At 33.0% G+C, this 19,183-nt stretch overlaps 1 protein-coding gene across 1 annotated transcript; it reads right to left on the bottom strand.

The window, feature by feature from the left end:
• Positions 1–7,730: 7,730 nt before the first annotated feature.
• On the bottom strand, positions 7,731–18,691 carry LOC130647203 (uncharacterized). The gene is made up of 4 exons (XM_057452976.1): positions 18,610–18,691; positions 18,060–18,095; positions 17,905–17,958; positions 7,731–11,941 (listed from the first exon to the last, which is right to left on the bottom strand). The coding sequence occupies exons 3-4, from the start codon at positions 17,905–17,907 to the stop codon at positions 9,761–9,763; spliced, it is 2,184 nt and encodes a 727-aa protein (XP_057308959.1). The 5' UTR covers positions 17,908–17,958; positions 18,060–18,095; positions 18,610–18,691; the 3' UTR covers positions 7,731–9,760.
• Positions 18,692–19,183: the final 492 nt, after the last annotated feature.

Below are 19,183 nucleotides of genomic sequence, written 5' to 3'. Positions count from 1 at the left end.
AAGTTTGAAGTTTTTTCAGACTTTTAGCCATTATAATAAAATCAATGTGCTGACTCTTTTAAGAACAAATGATAAGTCTTGACCCGAGCAATTATAATTATAATTAAATGGTTAAATTAAAAATTTAATATCAGGGGGCAATCAACAAAATGAAAATTTCCCCAACTTTCTAATGTAAAATGGCTAATCACAAAAAAAATATTTTTACAGTACTATTCAATGTTCAATCAGATATAACTAGTTAGAGTTAATGTTAACTTCTTACATTTAAATCAACTTGCACCTGTCATGCCACACAGCCAAAATATCATAATACAATACACTTTTTATGGAACTGGCCGAATTATGGTCAAACACTCATAGAAAATTCTTACACAATAAATTGATGTATTAGACATTAATAGTTTTGTGCGCCTAGTGCATTCATTTATTCATCTCCTACAAGGTCTTACAAACACCAACTCTTCTTCATCTTCTTCAAACGTCATTTTTTTAATTTTATCAGCCATTTTAGTTTTAAAATGACCTTTCACAATGAAGCATACTACTACTATTTTAAAAAAAAAAAAATTGCTTTGGGCACGTTTTATGTTGGCTTCCTTTCAAGATTGCTGAAAGTGAGCTTATCTCACTGTTGATTTAAAAAAATCGGCTAACGATGAGCTAACAATGAGTTCAGGTGTGAGCTAAGCAGGTACTTTTCCGTTCACACTATGGGCTAAGGTCTCAGCGCGTCATGCACACTATGGTTATCTCATCGTTAGCCCATAGTAAGAACCAAGCTTTCTTTTCCTTAAGAACTTCTTAAATGATTAAGGCATTATGCAAAACCAGCAATGGGAATGTGCAGTATAATTAAACTAGTAAGAGATTAATGCTTTTCTACATTGTTTTTTAAACCAATCCACTTTGTTTCACTGTAAATCTGTTTCACTGTAAACCAATCTAGTTTTTTAAACTGTTTTAATTCATTATTTTTGACTTATTTCAACTTCAATTGATTTGTTGACACATTTTTGATATACTCTTTCTGAGAGCTGGGGTGAGCAAATATGAGTGAATAAAACCCCCAGAAACACAATTCAATGTTATAAACTTTAAAGATTCTTCTGGTTTGGGGACCCGGGAAGACCAAAATTTTCTTTGTGACCTAACCATGGTTGGTGACATAAGCTATATATATATCTAAAAAATTTGATAATCTTACCCTAAACATTATGAAAAACTTAACAATGCTTTTCGTGGTATATCGGTATATATTATATATATATTTAAATAAATTGAAATTTTGCCTGAAAAATAGTCAGGGGAAACTTCTAAACGTGGGATTCCGTATTTGTCAAAAAATTAGCTAAAATGATTTTCATAAACATTTACATCTTGTTTTCTTTTGAATCAAATAAACCAGTAAATAAAGTAGGTACAGAAAATGTCCTATATTGGTATGGATAAAGTTACTGCGTGAAGGGTACTATACAGAGTTGTTTGGACAGCTAGGTAAAAATTTTGCACCAAATCAATTAAATATTTGCCTTCATACAAAAAAATCTGTAGATATACTAAAAGTAGGAACCAGCAGTAACCAACAGTAACCAGCATTATTTTGAAGTAACCACCAGAGAACCACCAGTATTATGAAGTAGAACTAGCTGTTTTTTTAATTAATCACAAGAGAACCAGCAGTTATTATTAATTTACTCCAGATAAGGCAGCAACAGCGGCACAAAGGTGTTGTGATTTATATGCACAACACTTCATGACCTTAAACTATAAAATATGATAAATAAAAGAGCACCCAATGCACAGGGCTTTTTTTGATACTATATGCTCTTGCTAACTAGCTACTTTTAAGTTGTTTTCATGAGGTCCAATAAATGCATTCCGCGAAGATTAATTTTTGCAAAATATGAATAAAATTTGCAAGTTATTTATATTTTTATTTTGCCTAAAGGCAATAATGGAAACAAGGAAGAACAGAATGAAAATAGCGTTTTTTAGTTCATTCTTTGAAATAAAATGTATATATATAACACGTTTATATTGAAAGCATAATTTCTTTACTTGAACAGAAACCATGTGAGAAAAACAAACGTATATTTTCTGCCGGATGCCAAGATTGAATTTCCGTGCCTGAAGGCATAGGAAATTCTTTAAAACCGTCGTTTTTTTCTTTTGGAGCAATCGACCCTGGGATTTCACGTTCCTCTGGGCGGAGGATAGTATTGGTTTCCAACTGCTAACTGACTAACTAACCCTGTCCCAAATGGTCAATTGCAACGTCACAGATTAAAACTTCGTACAACTCCCCAAGTACCGGGAAGTCATCTAAATGACGTTTCAGGCCAAAAATGATATTTGTTTTCGACAAAATTTGGCACAGTTAACAAAAAAAGTATGCTGAACATAATGGTGACATCAAACTTTTGATTTTGTCACCTAAATGTGATTTTAGGGCAAAATTGATCCAAAAATTAGAACTACTTTATTTTCGACACAATTTGGCACAGTTAACAAAAAAGTATGCTGAACATGTTGGTGACACCAAAATTTTGCCACCTAAATGTCATTTTAGGCCAAAATTGGTCCAAAAATTAAAACAACTTTATTTTCAACAATATTGGCAAAGTTATATAACAAAAAAAGTATGCTGAACATAATGGTGACAACAAAATTTTGATTTTTGTTACCTAAATGCCATTTTAGGCCAAAATTGGTCCAAAGATTAAAACCACTTCATTTTCGGTTAAATTTGGCACAGTTAAGAAATAAAGTATGCTGAAAACGATGGTGATACAAAAGTTTGATTTTGCCACGTAAATGTTATTTTAGGCCAAAATTTGTCCAAAAATTAAAACTGCCTTATTTTCGACAAAAATTGGCACAGTTAATAAAAAAAGTATACTGAACATGATGGTAACATCAAAATCTTAATTTTTTGGCAACTAAATGCCTTTTAAAACCATAAACGTTTTAATCGCAAGACTTTCAACCATGAATGATAGGCTGTATTTTTTGTTAGCAATTTCTTTTAAAATGTGAATTTATTATGACACGCTTCGTTTTGTTTGCATTTGTTGCAAGATATAATGTTACTTGTGTGCTTTATTTTCAGAGCTTCATGTACCAAACCTCTTCGAATGTTTGGCCCGATAACACAACGAATTAGCAGGTTATCATCAAATACTTTAGTAGCGAGCGGTAATTCTTTGAGCCCCCAGGGCTTCTTGTTAATTCATTCAAACTTTACTTTGTCTACCAAAAGAAAAAAAATATCTTGTTTTGGACCCTCTTCCATATAGCGTTATATTTGGTTTACAATACACAAATTGCAAAAGAAAAATCCTTTGGTCAAATACATAATCTGATCTATCTATCTATCTACACTTGATGACTTGACAAACTATGCAGTTTATTAATTCATTTAATTAATTCAAACTTTAACATCTACCACAAAATATGTCTTATTTTGGACTCTCCTGCTATAAGTGTTTTTTGTAATATTTGGTTCACAATTCAAATATATGTTCGTTATTCAAAATATTAAATGTGGTTTTGAAAGCCTTTCTTTCAACTGTTGCATAAAGCCTGTGTCACACCAGAGATAAACATTTTAGAAAAATGGGTCATAAACTGTTGTGTGGATTATAAAATATTTCACATTCGAAGCGGTAGTGTTTATTTCGTTTTATCTATTTAACTGGTCGTTCTCTTGTGGTCACTTAAAACAACTGCTGGTTCTCTGGAGGTTACTTCAAAATACTGCTGGTTACTGCTGGTTCATACTTTTAGTAAAAGCGAAAAAAGTCACAGTTTATCATTTGACAAATCTTTTTGTGACTATACATTCGTGGACCTTCTTTAGTGAACTGCTTGCGAGAAAAAATCTCATGAACACACTACCTGTGATGATTATCTTGTTATTCAAACTTATAACAAATTATATTGGTGATAGCGCATGGCAAATTGTGCCAGTTATGGCCAATATACCTGCCACATATTATTGTGCAGGACTTTTATGGCACACACCATGGTTTAATGTTTGGATGGAGGCAAATATATAAATTAAAAGTTTTTTAAGATAGCATGTAATGTGAAACATTTAAGTGTGTGATTAATATCGTGCACACCACCCCACAAGCTAAAATGCTATGAAATGGCCTGCTGCTATATTAGAAGTATATCAAATTAGCAGTAGACACAGTTTTCCCTTACTAAACTTGGGGAGGGGGTAGGGTGGGGCTTTGGGGTGGAAAAGGGTTAAGTTGTAGATAAAAACTTTTGAAATAACTGTTTTTATACAGGAAAGGCAGGTGCTCAAAAACATAGTTATACAGGTACTGCATTGGATGGAGTGGTTCAAATCAAATCAAATCATCCGTTTCGTTTCTAGCAGTCACTCTGTGTTGTTTTTTCGTTCTTACTGCTAAGTAATTACTTTCTTCGACCTCACAAAAAAGTGTTAAACACTGTTAAACCTCGCTTTTTACCTACAATCTTTCTGGACCCAGCAAACTCGACCCTCCAGCACGTTTTACCGTAGCGTCCAATTTCACACTTGAGGAAAAGTTTTAACTACCGTAAATGCTCGATTCAGCGCTATCCTCGAAAATAAGCGCCGTACCTTAAATTTAAAATGCGTCGCTTATTAAGGGCATATTTTAATCATAGGTAACTTCCAAAAAAACGTCATATTTCAAGGTAGACCAATATATGGCCAAATCTTTTTGAAATAATTTTCCTTTGTTTTTCGTTCCCAAATCATTATGAGGAATATCAACAAGACAAAATTTTTTTGCAACAAAAGTGAATTTTCCAGGCACGAACAAACCGATGTCACGCTTTCATTTTCCTTTGACGTCTGTTGTGTTTAGTACATGCTGAAATTAATTGGTTGTGTCCTTGCCATTTTCTCTACTAAAAGAGATCACTTTGTTTTGCATCAGACAGTGGCTGCTTTAAAAACGTCTAGCATCAATTTACATGCATTGGAATTGGTAGTATAATCGTGTTATTGACAATCGAATTCTTGCCTTTTTATCTCTGTTCTCTTTTTTTAAAAACATTTGTCCTACAAATTCAGCACGGAGGACACGAAAACAAATGCATACGAGATTTCTCAGCAAGAAAAACAGGATTTATTGTTACTCAGTAAATATGAAAATAGAAGCTGTTAATTTTGCTAAGATAAATAGTAACAGAGGGGCTGGACAAAAATATGGAGTAGACGAGAAAAAGAATTAGAAGATGGCGAAAATAAAGTAACGATTGCAGCTTTGGTTGCTTTGAAAAATAGTAAAATAAAAAAACGATTAGGTGGTGGTGCCGCGAAGCCCTAGCTACTAACCTCGAAGAAAGTGTCTTGGACTGGATAAACCATCGGCGGTTACCAGGGCTTAGAGTGTCTAGAAAACTTGTGATAAAGAAAAAGAGTTTAATCGAGAGAATGGTTACAAAAATTCATGCGTCTTAATACTTTCCTTAAGAAGAAAGACTTCCATTTCTAAAAAGAGCAATAAAAGAAACAAAAAAATAAAGTCGCTAAAAATTGTAGGTCAAAAAAAAAGGTCAGTAAAAAATATACGTCTGCAAACCACTAAGTCCGTTGATTAAGACTAAGAAGAAAACAGTGACAAAAAGCCCTGAGGGTACAGAAGGTTGAAGGGGGACAATAATACTTCTGTCTGCGTAAAATTTGTGGTTATAACTAACATAAAGTTATGATTTTTCTTAATAAATAGTTATACAACTTTTCATACATAAATAAATATAAAAATATAACACATATGAACACGAGAATGGAAAGTAAAAGAAGAAATTAAAACATCTTTTATCAAAATATTTGACACACGTCGTTACTTCAGCATAAAATCTTAAAAGACAAAGTTAGATAGAAGGACTCAGTTTAATACAATGTGAAGCCTGTTATTTACAAGTGGTTATAATAGATGGTATATCCAGACGATGTTTATTCGAAGCCAGGTTATTTAAATATTCGTATGGAGTTTACATTCTCAGTTTGAATTGCAATCCAATTGCAGTTTTGTTATCAAACTTTCCACACCACAGTTGACCATCTTTATCTTTTAATGAACCATTTCCTATCAGTCTACAATAAATTTCAATGTTTTCACATTATTATCCCGCGCATATCATAATTTTTTTTCTCTAACCGTAAAATCAAATCTTCACAAAATTATATTTATCGACAAATACGAAATGATGAAACAGGTTTTGTTTTTTGTTAAGATATACTAGAAAATGTTATCAGGAAAAGCACATGAGTTTTTCTGTAGATGTAATGACAGGTTACAAAATCAAAAAAAGGATGATCCGTTAATTAAATCCCTGCTAAATGAAAACTAAAAAGATTGGCCCCAACAACTAAAATTAAGTACTTTATTTCCTTGATTTATTTCCTCCAATTTTTAGTGCGAAAGTGTTCTCACTAATTTTTGTTTTTCCTCTTATTTAATGCGACATGGTCGATTTTCCTCTAACTAGAGTATAAACCAGATAATGTAAGGGATATGTTTTCGTTATTTTCTTATTCTTTTCATTTTAATGATCTATAATGAAAGATAAAATAGCCTTGTTTACAAACTTAATTCTAAAAAAAGATCTTCATCATCGTCCATGTGCTTGTTCACATTTTCCATACATTTTCCTATAAAATTCGCCACTTCTGACTTTGGATTTATCCTCTGTTGTGATTCTGCAGTTGCTAATTATTTCCCCTCTATTTATTACAACTAAGGTCAATTTTTCCTCTTATTTTAGTACAAAATTAGAGTTTCGAAACAAGAAAATTTATTTCCTCTAATTATTAGTGCGACCCTTCGAAAATAACTATATTAGAGCAATGACGGCAATGCATACCTGTTTTCACAAAATTCTCCTTCATAAACGGAACGATCAGGAAAAGTGTATCTACCACTTCCATGCATCATGTTGTTTTGCATTTCTCCTTCATACATCGCACCAGAAGGATGGATCACTGTACCTACATGATGCGAACAGCCAATAAAAACAAATTTCGGAGTTCAGTTTGACTACACATATTATAATTCTTAAATTGAAAAGGCATCCCGAAGCTTCCTTGTTTGTTGCTAGAAAGCGTTGTTTCTGTTACATCTTGCATGCTAGCTTGAAAAAAAGAAATGCGCATGCGCTAACATTTCTATTCCGCATTTTGCGCAATTCTCGGGGTCGTGTTTCCAAACTTGTATTCTGCAACACTTTCTTCTGCAAAACGGTTTCTTTCTATATTATATAGTTCATAGATGTCTCGCAAATCGAAAGATGTACGCTTAAGATCAATCCAACAGATTTAGCCCCTCAATTCTTTTTTCCTGCTTTAAACTTTATCTTTAACACCAAAAACTTAATATTCTAGAAACGTCAATCCCAAAAATCACAAACTGGTTTAAAATTTTATTTTATTTTTTATAAAAATCAAAAGTTCAATAACAACGTAAAATATTTAATATTTACCATCCCTACATCGAGAAGTCGTTAAGATTATATAAAAGAAAAGCTAACAAAACGCCGAAAGAAGTGTTATCAACAAACTAACTGAGAAGGAACTCAAATATAGGAACCATACCTTTTCCGTTGAGTTTGTCGTCTATCCATTCACCTCGACAAATCATCCCATCGATACTAATATGTTCACCATAACCTGATCTTATAATAGTACCATCCTCCAAATGATTGTACTCTCCATCTGCAAAAGATATTTGAATCAAATGCACCCAAATTTATGAGATAGCAAATAGGGATAGTCCCGCCCCTCCCGCCCAGTCCCGTCACTTCTTTCGATGAAATGTTTACCTAATAAAGATATTTGAATCAAATGCAATCAAATTTATGAGATAGCAAATAGCGCCCAACCCCTCCTCCTTTTGATTAAGTGTTTCCCTAACAAAGATATTGAAATTAGCGCCCTTTTAATTCAGACGCCCGCGTATTTGAACAAGCATGATTGGAAAAGGGTGCTTTTTAAGTTTTGTTTGTTTTTGATTGTGCAAGGTACTTGCTCAAATGTTGATGTTAATAGAAAGAAATCGTAAATACTCAACTTACACTCGTTTACACTAGTTAACACTAGTTTGTGTCTGCCATTTTATTTAACACTTAGGTTTGGCTATTATTGCTTAAGGTTTATTCCATAAATTTTATATTTTATCATTTTTAATTTTTTTTCACAATTGATTGTGAAGTCATTCGAGATGATCTAACTAGCATCAAGGAAGTGATTTACATCAGAAAGTACTTTGGCAGATTTTGGCAAGTACTTTGGCAAGTCTTCTTTTGCGAAATAACCATGTTTTTACATTTCTGTGGAAAAGCACACATTTTTTAACATGATCTTCCCAATAAACTTTAAATTCGACTTTCCATAAAAATATATATTCTTTACATTATAGCCGAAATTTGTCAGTTGGAATTCTAAAAATCATACCGAAGTTGTTCTGCCAAACTTTTTGGCTCTTCATATATAAGATGGAAATTCATATAACATAAAAGAATAAAAAAAGAACCAAACCATCAAGTAGAGGAAAAAAACATCTTTACCATGTCCAACAAACATTTTTTAACTCGTATAGTTTGGCCTTCTTGTAAAGATTTTTAAAATTCTTTGATGTACTATGAAACCAGGGTTGGCCTTAAATGTATCCTAATAAAATTTTATAACTTATTTGTAAATATCTTGTCTTGTATCGATTTCTCACGGGGAAAAAATCTATTACGTGCGCATTTTTGCGAAAGTTGACCACAAAAAAATATTAGGAGAAAAAAAAAAGTAAAACTAAGGGTTTTAGACAAAATATAAATGCGTTGAAAATCCATTTTTTCGCAATTAGTTCTGTTTAAAAAAAAAAAAAATTCGCGCGTAAGGCTAATAATACCCGTACTAATTTCGCGCCAAAAGCTAATCTTTTTCGCTCGAATCTAACAAATATTAGTACACGCAAAATTATTACGAGTAAAGTACAAGTGTAACGATGCGTAACGGTTTCTTAACATTTCGAAAAATCGGTAAATATAAACTCGAAATTAATAGCTTTATATACTATGGCTTGTTCTTAGAGTTTACGGAAAAATAATAAAATATATTTCATAAATTTATACCACATTCAAATGCATCCTAATTGGTTTATATAAAAAATAGAGGTGTTAAGAATACAAATGCAACAGATCCTTTATAAAAATTACACATAATAAATATACTTTACTAAAACAGCTAAGAACTCACAAATGCATAAACATAAAGGTAAAAACCAGGCATGGGTTAAGAAAAAAAAAATTGGAAAACAGTGAATATTTCATAATTAATTTTGGGTGTATGAAAAACAAATTAACATCGCACATCCTGAAACAACAATGAGACGACCTTCTTTAATTCGCAACTCTTGATTCGCCAAAAGTTCTCTCCTTTTGGTGCGCAAGTTAGTGCTTACTATATAAATCACAAAGCACCCAAACATTTTTCAGTTATGTTGTGGCTAAGAAAAAAATTAACCCCTCATCTTATAGCAGTGGCAATACCAACTTATATTACCAATATAGTTTTAGCGAAAATAATTGCTCAATTTGTGAACACTAACATGATTCTCAAAACGTAAACAAAATTCCCTTATTTTTCAAGATTGTGTAGCGTAATTTAATGTTTTTAAATATCTTAAAATAGAATATATAGAATATAAATTGTTCAAATTGAATACGTTCCGTAATAAACAAATGCATTTTTATGCAATTTTTATTCAAGCGAACATATTTTAATAGCTTCTTCGTTTAACTCGTGCTGGTGACTTGCAGCCATAGCAAATGTCTCTTTTGCTTTCTCGACTTCGTCACAAAAGTAATAGGAATAACCTAGTAAAACAAGACACGACACAAACTCTGGTTTAGCCATCACAGCTATATACGCTGCTTGTTCAAACTCTGAAAGAATATCCTTCAGTGAGTCTTCTCTCTCGGTTTTGTGATACAACACAGTCAGATAATAATACGCAAGGATGATCATTGGGGATGAAATAAACAGATGTTGTTTTAATTCGCTTTTTAAATGCTTATCAACAAAAGTAGCGTGCACAGACGTGAACAAGCAGTGACCAGTGTGTTTTAATTTCTCTATTTCAACAACGTTAAGGAGCGCTTGCTCGATCTCGTCATAATTTCCCTCCTCACACCAAAACTTTGCAATGTAAAAATGATTAACTGATAGCGAACTGTCCATTTCAAGTGCAGACAGAAGAACCTTCTCAGCCTTAGTAATGTTTACATCATACTTAAGTGGATCAGTAGACAAGTGCGCTTTCATTTGATAAAACTCACCAAGCTGGCGACAGATTCGAGAGCAGTAGTCTGCATCAAAGTTCCACTTAAGCCTTAGCTGCTCTAATATTTCGATCTGCTTTTCTACGTAATTCACTTTTTTACATTCACGTGAAATTAATTGAATAAGATAATGAAAAGGTTCTACACCTACAGCATCAGAACTTTCTGATAAGAATATATTAAATTCTTCTACCATAAGCTCAACTAAGTCCATTCTCCCTTCAAGCATATATTGCTTGGCTATCTTGTATAATGTCTGCTCAAAGGAGACATTGTTGTCAATAGCTAAAGCTTGGCTTTGATTGGAAATCGTCTCCATTGTTGGTTCAAACAAAACGTTGTATTTTTCCATATCAGGCGAATATATAAATCGACCAAGATTTATAGCTTTTAAAATCATGCTCAATGGATCTTTACGGACATGTTGTAACTTCTTGATCAGAGTTTCCAGGAAATCTTCATGGGCGTGGCAAAGAAGATTGTTATTTCTGATAAAGTAATGTTCAATCCATCCCGCTTTCAAACATTTTTCCAGCTCATCAATCATCTCAAATAAACATGCTCCTAGGTTTGGTAAACACCATAAAATCGGATTTCGTTGTTCACATAACCAAAATAGTATGGTCTTGATGTGATAAGAACAGAGGATGTTGGGAAAATTCAGCTCAGATTTCAGTAGAATCTTCATGAAGATATAACACTTCCTTTGCGTGTCATTCAAACTGCGCGCTAGAAACTTTTCGATTTTAGAAAACGAAAGTCGCCATTCAAGGTTTTTGCAAATGCTTCTTGGAAATGCACTACCAACAATGTGACAACCTTCAGATAAAGCTGTTGAAATGATACTTTCTGGTGGCCAGTTCCATTGTCTTTCCCTAGTAATCCATTCCATTGCAATAGAGGGCCATTCTGGGCAAGGTAAAGATATGACTATGTCGATATCACGTTGGTACATCAAACTACTATCACTTCGAGCTTGCTGAAGCATATCGCTGCTCCATTTTCGCATGTCTGTTTTCATCACTGCAGGACCATGCGATTCATGCAGGGAATTTTTTTCCTTAACATTTACAAGAACCTTTTTAAGACCAGTTGTTAAATTTTCTGAAGATAAATAATAGCGATTTAAGTTTTCAACTTTAACCCAATGATCCTTTGGTTTTTCAACAATATTCTTTTTCCATATTCGTAAGTAACCAATGTGTGTGTCGGAAGAATCAATAATGTACTCATAGTTATCAACACCACAGCCAGCAATCATCCATTTAATAACAAACATAACATCAACATCAGGGAGATCGATGGTGTTCTTCACAAAACGCAGCGGAACTTCAAGTCCTTCAAAATGACTTCCTGAGCACAGTGTTTCAATTTGATCTTCCATACCCCTTTTCTTAAATCTATCATTGTACAATTGCATATGATCTATATCAGCTGCTAACACTCTATCCAATGATATTCGTTTACATGGAAGCAGTAAGTTTAAAGGAAACGAAAACTTGGGTATGGAGTACCCAGAAATGTCATCACGCACATCTACATGCGATGGCAAGTTCATTTTGATACATTGATCATATCGGTTGATGACAGGAATATAATCCTAAAAATTTAAGACATTTCATTGCATGAGATCAAAACAAATGAACTGGTCACTTCTTTTAAGTAAAAGTTACATCATCCAATATATTGTGCAATTACACTAGAATAATAGGCTTTTTTATTGTGCCTGAAAAAATTACACAATAATTATGGCAGAATTTCAGTGCAAAAGCAACAACTGCATCCAACGTGATCTAAAATTTGATGTGTCCAGTAAGAACTGATAACATTTTTTATGGCTACAGTAATACATATTCACTTCAAATTCTCCTCTAACATCTTTTCAGGATAATACTAATGAATTCAATCTAACATACAAAAAGAGCATTCAATGGGATTTGCATTAAATGCCTGTGCGTTTTGTGTCTTTTTCTTTTGTATACGAGAGCAGGAAGAAAAAACCACATTAAAAATCTACCAGACTCCACATTCTGTCTGCATTGACAATGTTGACTAATTTCATATAACAACTTCATATAACACACAAAAAAATGTAAAAAAAGTTACTAGTTTAAAAACATCTGCAAATACCTTAATTTCACAAATCAGGCTTGTTAAGGAGAGGCGTGTGATAACATGCACACAAACCCCCTCCCCACACGCAAACTGATTAGGTATATACTATAGCACATAAAAAAGTACTCAAACTACTACTCAGTCCTCAAAAATAAGTTAAGAGTATACAATTAAATGTAAACAAAGAGAACGATTAAGATTGTTTCAATTGGATCAACACAGTGTTAGCTATTCACTTCCTGCAAAAGTGTATTGTTCATAATTTCTAATTGGTTTCGGCTGGTTATAATGCTGGACTGTTAGTACGCATGGAAAACCTTGGACTGGCTGCGCATATTTATTTAGAATTTCTATGTGCAGCCAGGTACATGCCATTACTTTTTATGTAACTTTTTATCTAATTTTCGGTTTGATATCAATTAGCTACAATGTTAGTCTCTGCTATCAACAAACCTCACACTCTCAGCCTATTTTCTGTTAACAATGCTAGTAGACTAGATTCAAAACTAGATTACAATATGGAAAATCATTGTAGGAGATATTTGAAGCACCAGACAAATCAGTCCAAGATTGCTCAATGAACACTTTGATGCATAGCCCTATATCAATGGATACACTCTATTCCAATGTGATAGAATTCGAGAAAAGAGGTCAAAAAGAGAAAGGACAGTGGTGGTACAGCTGGCTACCTTAGGGACAATATCACTAACACTACCAAACAATTTTCCACATTCTCAAATAGTGATTGAAATTTTATTTTGATATTCTGAGGTAGAAAATCTAATACTGTGTTGTTTATACAGGAAACCACATGGCCACCATTCTGCCACCTGAAAATTCCATGAATGGATAAGACCAGTCTACACTTGACATTATTATTGATACACTTGACTTTAATCTTTCCCACACACCAATGTTTGTCGGAGAGAGAAAAAGACTTATGATTGAACCAATGAATAATTTTAGCAACAAAATAAATTTCATCCAACTTGTAAAGCCCACACACAAAGATGAAAATATTTTACATCTTGTTTTTACCAACTAACCCACTGTTCAGTAGTCAGCCATGCTGTGGCAGATGTCCAAGATGTCCCCAAACTACATGTAGACCTCAACACAATAAATTAATGGGCTGAATACTCATGAACAAGGAATTTAATAAAAAGAAATTTAAAGTTCCTACATACGGTCGCAATTATACCTTGAAACTATACACAAGCTTCCTAACACGTAAGTGTCAATTATAAAGAAATAGTTGTCTTTCTGATTATTACGCATGTTTTACACCAGATCACAGCACTTTCTGTTATAACCCTATGGAAAAGTCCTGTGTTACCTCAAATTGTTCACAGCTGTGGTGTTCAACTGCTGGCCTTGTTTAACAAATTGAATTGATTCAGTGGTACTTTACATACAAAATTAAAGGTAAATACATCTCTGACTTAACCCTATTCGGTCTGGGGTTTTTCTGACATGTTATAACTGGGGGGCGGATTCCGCCCCCCTCTATAACTTTTGAAGTAAGAGTGCTGTCATCATAAAACTTTGTATGTAGGAAATTCAAACTTTAATACACATGTAGGAATTAAATTTATAAATTTTTAGCAAGTGGAATGACGCCATCAGATCGTCAGTTTAAAGGCACCCCTTAAATTTTGTATCTTTTCTTTATTTAGTTATTTCTTTCTTGAAAACATCATATTTAAGTGAATTACAATCCTTTTCTAACGCAGAACGAGAAACCTGTATCATACTCAAGTATTTTTGCTGGTGGGATGATAATTAGTATACTAAAGATGATGAAATTCTTATATGTACTTTCTTATATTTATAAAGTGGAGGATTGAGCAAAATGTTACTCTATAGCGTTGTTAGAGTATAATTATGAATTATTTAGTTATCAAATTTTTATTTTATTAATTTTTATTAATAATTTTATTAATAATTTTATTAATAATTTTTATTAATAATGCTGATTTTAGTTGTCTCAATTGTGCAATAATGTTAATTTCAACATTCGTTTAGGGACTATATCTTTTGAAAAGAGATGTATTAAAAACTTTTTTTTAAAAAACTATGCCTCTTGCAACTGAAAAAATATCTACATAATATATATAAAAAAATATACATAACATAGAAAAATATATACATAATATAAAAAAATATAAACATAAAATGTTCTCGTTATTTTTTTATATGGAACTAATGCAACCCTGACATAATTGCATCAAATGTGCACCGCAGGCATTTTCTCCGCAATTTTTCACTTTTTTTAATTTGTCTTTAGCCGCCTTCTGTTTTTTTTTTCGTGCGAATCGTTTGTGCATAACCGACATCTTCGTGGAGTGTCTGATGATGAAGGAAGCATGTCATTCAGTGATCGTCTTGGACAGGCTTTGCTTTTACCGGTTACCAGCCCAATTTTTTTTAGAGTGCCAACCTGCAATCCCTTTTTATCTCTTCTTTCGATTTGAGGATTGACCAGTGCTTCAGCTAATTCCATTCCGAAATCGAACGAGTTAAAACTTTTCGGATCTTTGCTGTGATTTAGAGCCATGATGTTTGAGGCATTCACTCTAATTGTGTCAAGGATATAAGATAAGGCAAATATGCTCCATCTTCTTGATTTCGGTTTCACTGTGTATGTACCAAATTTTTGATCCACAATATCAGTTCCACCTTTTGTGAAGTCATATAACTTATAAATTGCTGGCTTTTTCTTCTCATCATCCTTTGTAACTCCAAGAATTAGGTTCATTGTAGACAAAATTAAAACGTTTCTTTCCCTTTTGAAGTTGCAACGGCGTAACTGGAAATGTTTAAGTCTCCGTTTTCTTCCCAATAAATTTCGCTACTCAAAGGTTCTCTTTGAGACAAATCTTTTATTTTCGCCAGTATGCCTACTCGGTTGGTCTGCATTGTCCCAACCATTGTAATCCCTCTCTGTAATAGCCACCGCGCAATTGGTATCGACGTATACAATCTGTCCATTGAGATGTTTCAACCACAGAGAGGAACTGTTTTGTGTAATTTCTCCACAAGGTATTTTATTAGTTTTCTGTTCCGCAGACATAGTAGCGGCTTTCCTCGATGTTGTTGGGTTTTCCACAATACACATGAGCTTGATATGTGTACGGATACCTGGCACAGTTGATAGATTTAAATAAAATTCCGTATTTAGCAGGCTTATCCGGGTTGTATTGTTTAAAACCTACTTGTGTCCTCATGGGATACAATATCTTGTCCAATGACAAAAAGTCTTCTGGTATCATATTTTTGGCGCAGTTATTGTTGAACGATTTGAATAATTCTCTCATGGCCGCAAATCTATCTTTCTCCCACCGTTCTTGTCTCGTTGCAAAATCATCAAATCGCAGGTTTTGAAATATAAATTTAAATCTGTTCCTAGACATCGTTGTGCTAAAAAATGCAGGACCGTATTTATCAGAAAAAAGTAGGTTCACGTGGTGGTTATTTAGACAAAATAACCCTCGAAAATACATCAGGCCAACCACAGCATAAAAGTCGGCTGAATAGATCTCTTCCAAACGAGGATATTTGACGGATTCCATGATATGATCCTTTACATTTTCCAATACATTTCGAATGCGTTTGTTTGTGTAACCGATGATTTTTTCTACCATAAAAGGAGTGATATATAAATTGAAAACGTCTTTAGCGGTTGTTGCAGAGCGTGCGCGAGGCGATACTCCTGGTTTGTTTTTCAATATATTGTGAGTATTCTGCCTTCCTCTGCGAGCCGGCTCTTCATTGATAAATCGTATAAATTCTTGTTTTTTGCGGTCGGTTTTGTCAGTTATTTTCCCAATAATTGTTTTTTTTCCAGTCCTAACGTTATTGGTTCATAATTTTCTTCCAACAACGAACTATCAATGCTGTTCACTGATCTCTGGTAAGTCAGACGTTTTATCTTATATGTTGCTACTTGCTCTATAACATCTTCGTGATCGCTTTCACCTAAAAATATAGTTTTTGATAGATATATAAATTAACAGACTAAAAAAAAAAAATCGAAGTTTATGTTTTGGCAACTTACAAATAACGTCAACGTCAGTATCTTGAACTCCCAACTCCTCTTCACCTAACAGCTCCTCCAAATCATCTTGTTCCTCTTCTGTTATCTTCTATTGCTTCACGGGAAGTAATCATTTTCTTTCTTGACATGATTGTAAATAAAATATGAACTATCGTCAACGTGAAATAAAAAAATTTCACATATAACCATTTTTGACAAGAATTTTCTTTTCCAACATAACGTTATAGAAACCGGAACTATTTTGATCGCGTTACCGCCTTTGTCGTTGCTGAGTGGACATGTGTCAAATGCGCGAACAATTATTTTCTAATTATTTAGCAATTATCGACATTGACACATCGCAAAAAAGGACTGCAATCTTTTTTTAAGATTGTTTTTAACAAAATCAAGACACATAACGTAAAAGAGCATAAAATTTCGCGTCTAATGATATATAATATATGACCTTTCAGAAAAATTTTTTTTTTTGATTTATGTCCCTTCAAAAACCCGTCAATACACCCACTTGCTGCATGAATTAAATTTTTTTTTCTAGAAACATGCTCAAATAAATTTTAGGAAAAGTCGTCAAGTTTGCTGCATTCTAAATAAGGCAAAAAAAGTTATCAACAAAAAACCAGTAGGGGGGGGGGGGGGGGGCGATTCCCCCCCCCCCAGACCGAATAGGGTTAACTCACTTCAAAGACAGTATAAACGATACAGAAATAATTCTGTATCATGTTTGGAAAATCATTGAAGGCTTGATTCCAAACCTTAAAGTAAAAATTAACCTACATTATCACCACCCTACTACTGCACATTTCCTAACAAATTTAAAAAGCTGAGCCGCTGAATGTTGAAAAATTATTCAATTGCCCATCAAAAAAAGTAAGAAATTGCGCTAAATGTGATGTTCCAGTTCTGCTGGATTACTTGTCTGTCTATAAATTCAGATGAACCCCTTATCATAGGGATCACAGCAAATAGAAGAGATATGTCCTTTTATAGGGTAAGACAGTAATTTGGGGTGATCATTTTGAAGCATGTTACTTGAAAAGCTGTCAAAAGTAAGTATGCAAATGTAGGACTTTGATGTGTGTTTTTGATGCATCATATTCTGTCTGAAAAAGTCTGCTGATGTGCAAAAAACAGCCCATATCAAGAAAAGATGGTTATTTTGATCTTCTAGCCAAACTGTAAAATTCACACCTGTATTTGGGGTTTTTACTTATTACTTTTTATTTTATAACGCAATGATTTGGTTAAAATATTGATTGTGTGATCATACTCTCATGAAGCTAACATGAACTTGTCACAAAAATAGTTATTATTTTTTCAGCCAAATATATCATTTCCATTTATTAAAAAAAAAACTGACAAAAAAGTAATTTACATAATAAAAAAACACTTACCATATTTGTCACCGTTTGGGAAAATATAGGTTCCACTTGGTGTTGTTACAATTTCTGGAAAAACACAAAAGTTTAAGTTGACAATCAATCATTGTATAACTTAAAAAGAAAGTATATATGATATATAAAGTATATATGATAGAAAACAACTATACCTTCCTTTAGATTGTTTTCTTTTTTCTCTTGTTTTTCTAAACATTAGAGATTATATAATTATTTTTTGCTTAATCCTAGGCAGAAATCACAACAAAATATTCCATAGACAGCCAAAACTAAAAACAAATTAACTTATAATGGTGTACTAAACAATGACTTTAGTGTAGTATTAACTTTCAGAACAAAACTTTTGGATAATAAGTAGAGTTATTGTAAATTATAAAGTAATCTAAATCCTTTACTGAGATAAGGAACAATTCATGTATATAATCTATTTAAAATCAATGTTTGCATGAAATTGAAAGTGAGTCATGTCAGTCAAGTGAGTCAGTGAGGTATTCAATTAACATAGAGAGTAAAAAAATTTTTTGATAGGACAAGCCATTTTCAAGCAGGGTGGTCATGGAAGGGGTTCTTAAAATAGGCATTTTACAGTATTTCTTCTTGCAAATGTTTTGGTCTTTCTACGTCAAAATAACCCTGAAGTATACAACTTTTAAAACTTAGTGGATGTGTGCGAAATTCAGTTATATATAATAAAATCCTTACCTGGCATTATCACTGCTTTCCTCCTAATATATAAGTTATATATATTATGTTTCAAAACTGAAAATAAAGAAAAATTTGTCAAACATAAAATGCTAAAAATAATTAATTTTGACAGGAAACTGTAAAACATTTTTCTAGGTCTATGGGTGAATAGAAGGTCTATAAAGTCATTAATCAACAGCAGTCTTGGAACAGCCCCCTTATGACCTACATCTCATAATTGTAATTAGCAACTAGCAAATTTTAAACACTGTGTGCCTGGTCTATGGTGTGTGCTAACGTAGGGGCTTTGAAACCTACAAAGCATTGTCTTTTAGTTTGATACTCATTATTATTCACTTTTTAAAAAAGGGGACGGAAAACTGCCCTTGTCCAATATTTTTGATTAAACTAACAATACACCTATAGCTAGCTAGCTAGCTAGCTAGCTATAACTAATGTTATTTCCAAAAAGAGAAAAAGTTTATGGAGTATTTCACTTCACACACAATAACATGATATTTTAAAAATCCCTAGCACTAGTAGCTAAGCATTTAGAGTTTTAGCTAGCTGGCTGAATATCCCATAAATTCAA

This window comes from Hydractinia symbiolongicarpus, chromosome 6 (assembly GCF_029227915.1).
Source record: "Hydractinia symbiolongicarpus strain clone_291-10 chromosome 6, HSymV2.1, whole genome shotgun sequence".
Taxonomy (NCBI): Eukaryota; Metazoa; Cnidaria; class Hydrozoa; order Anthoathecata; family Hydractiniidae; genus Hydractinia; species Hydractinia symbiolongicarpus.
The sequence above is the reverse complement of the archived record's forward strand: the minus strand, read 5'-3'. Positions and strand labels throughout refer to the sequence as shown.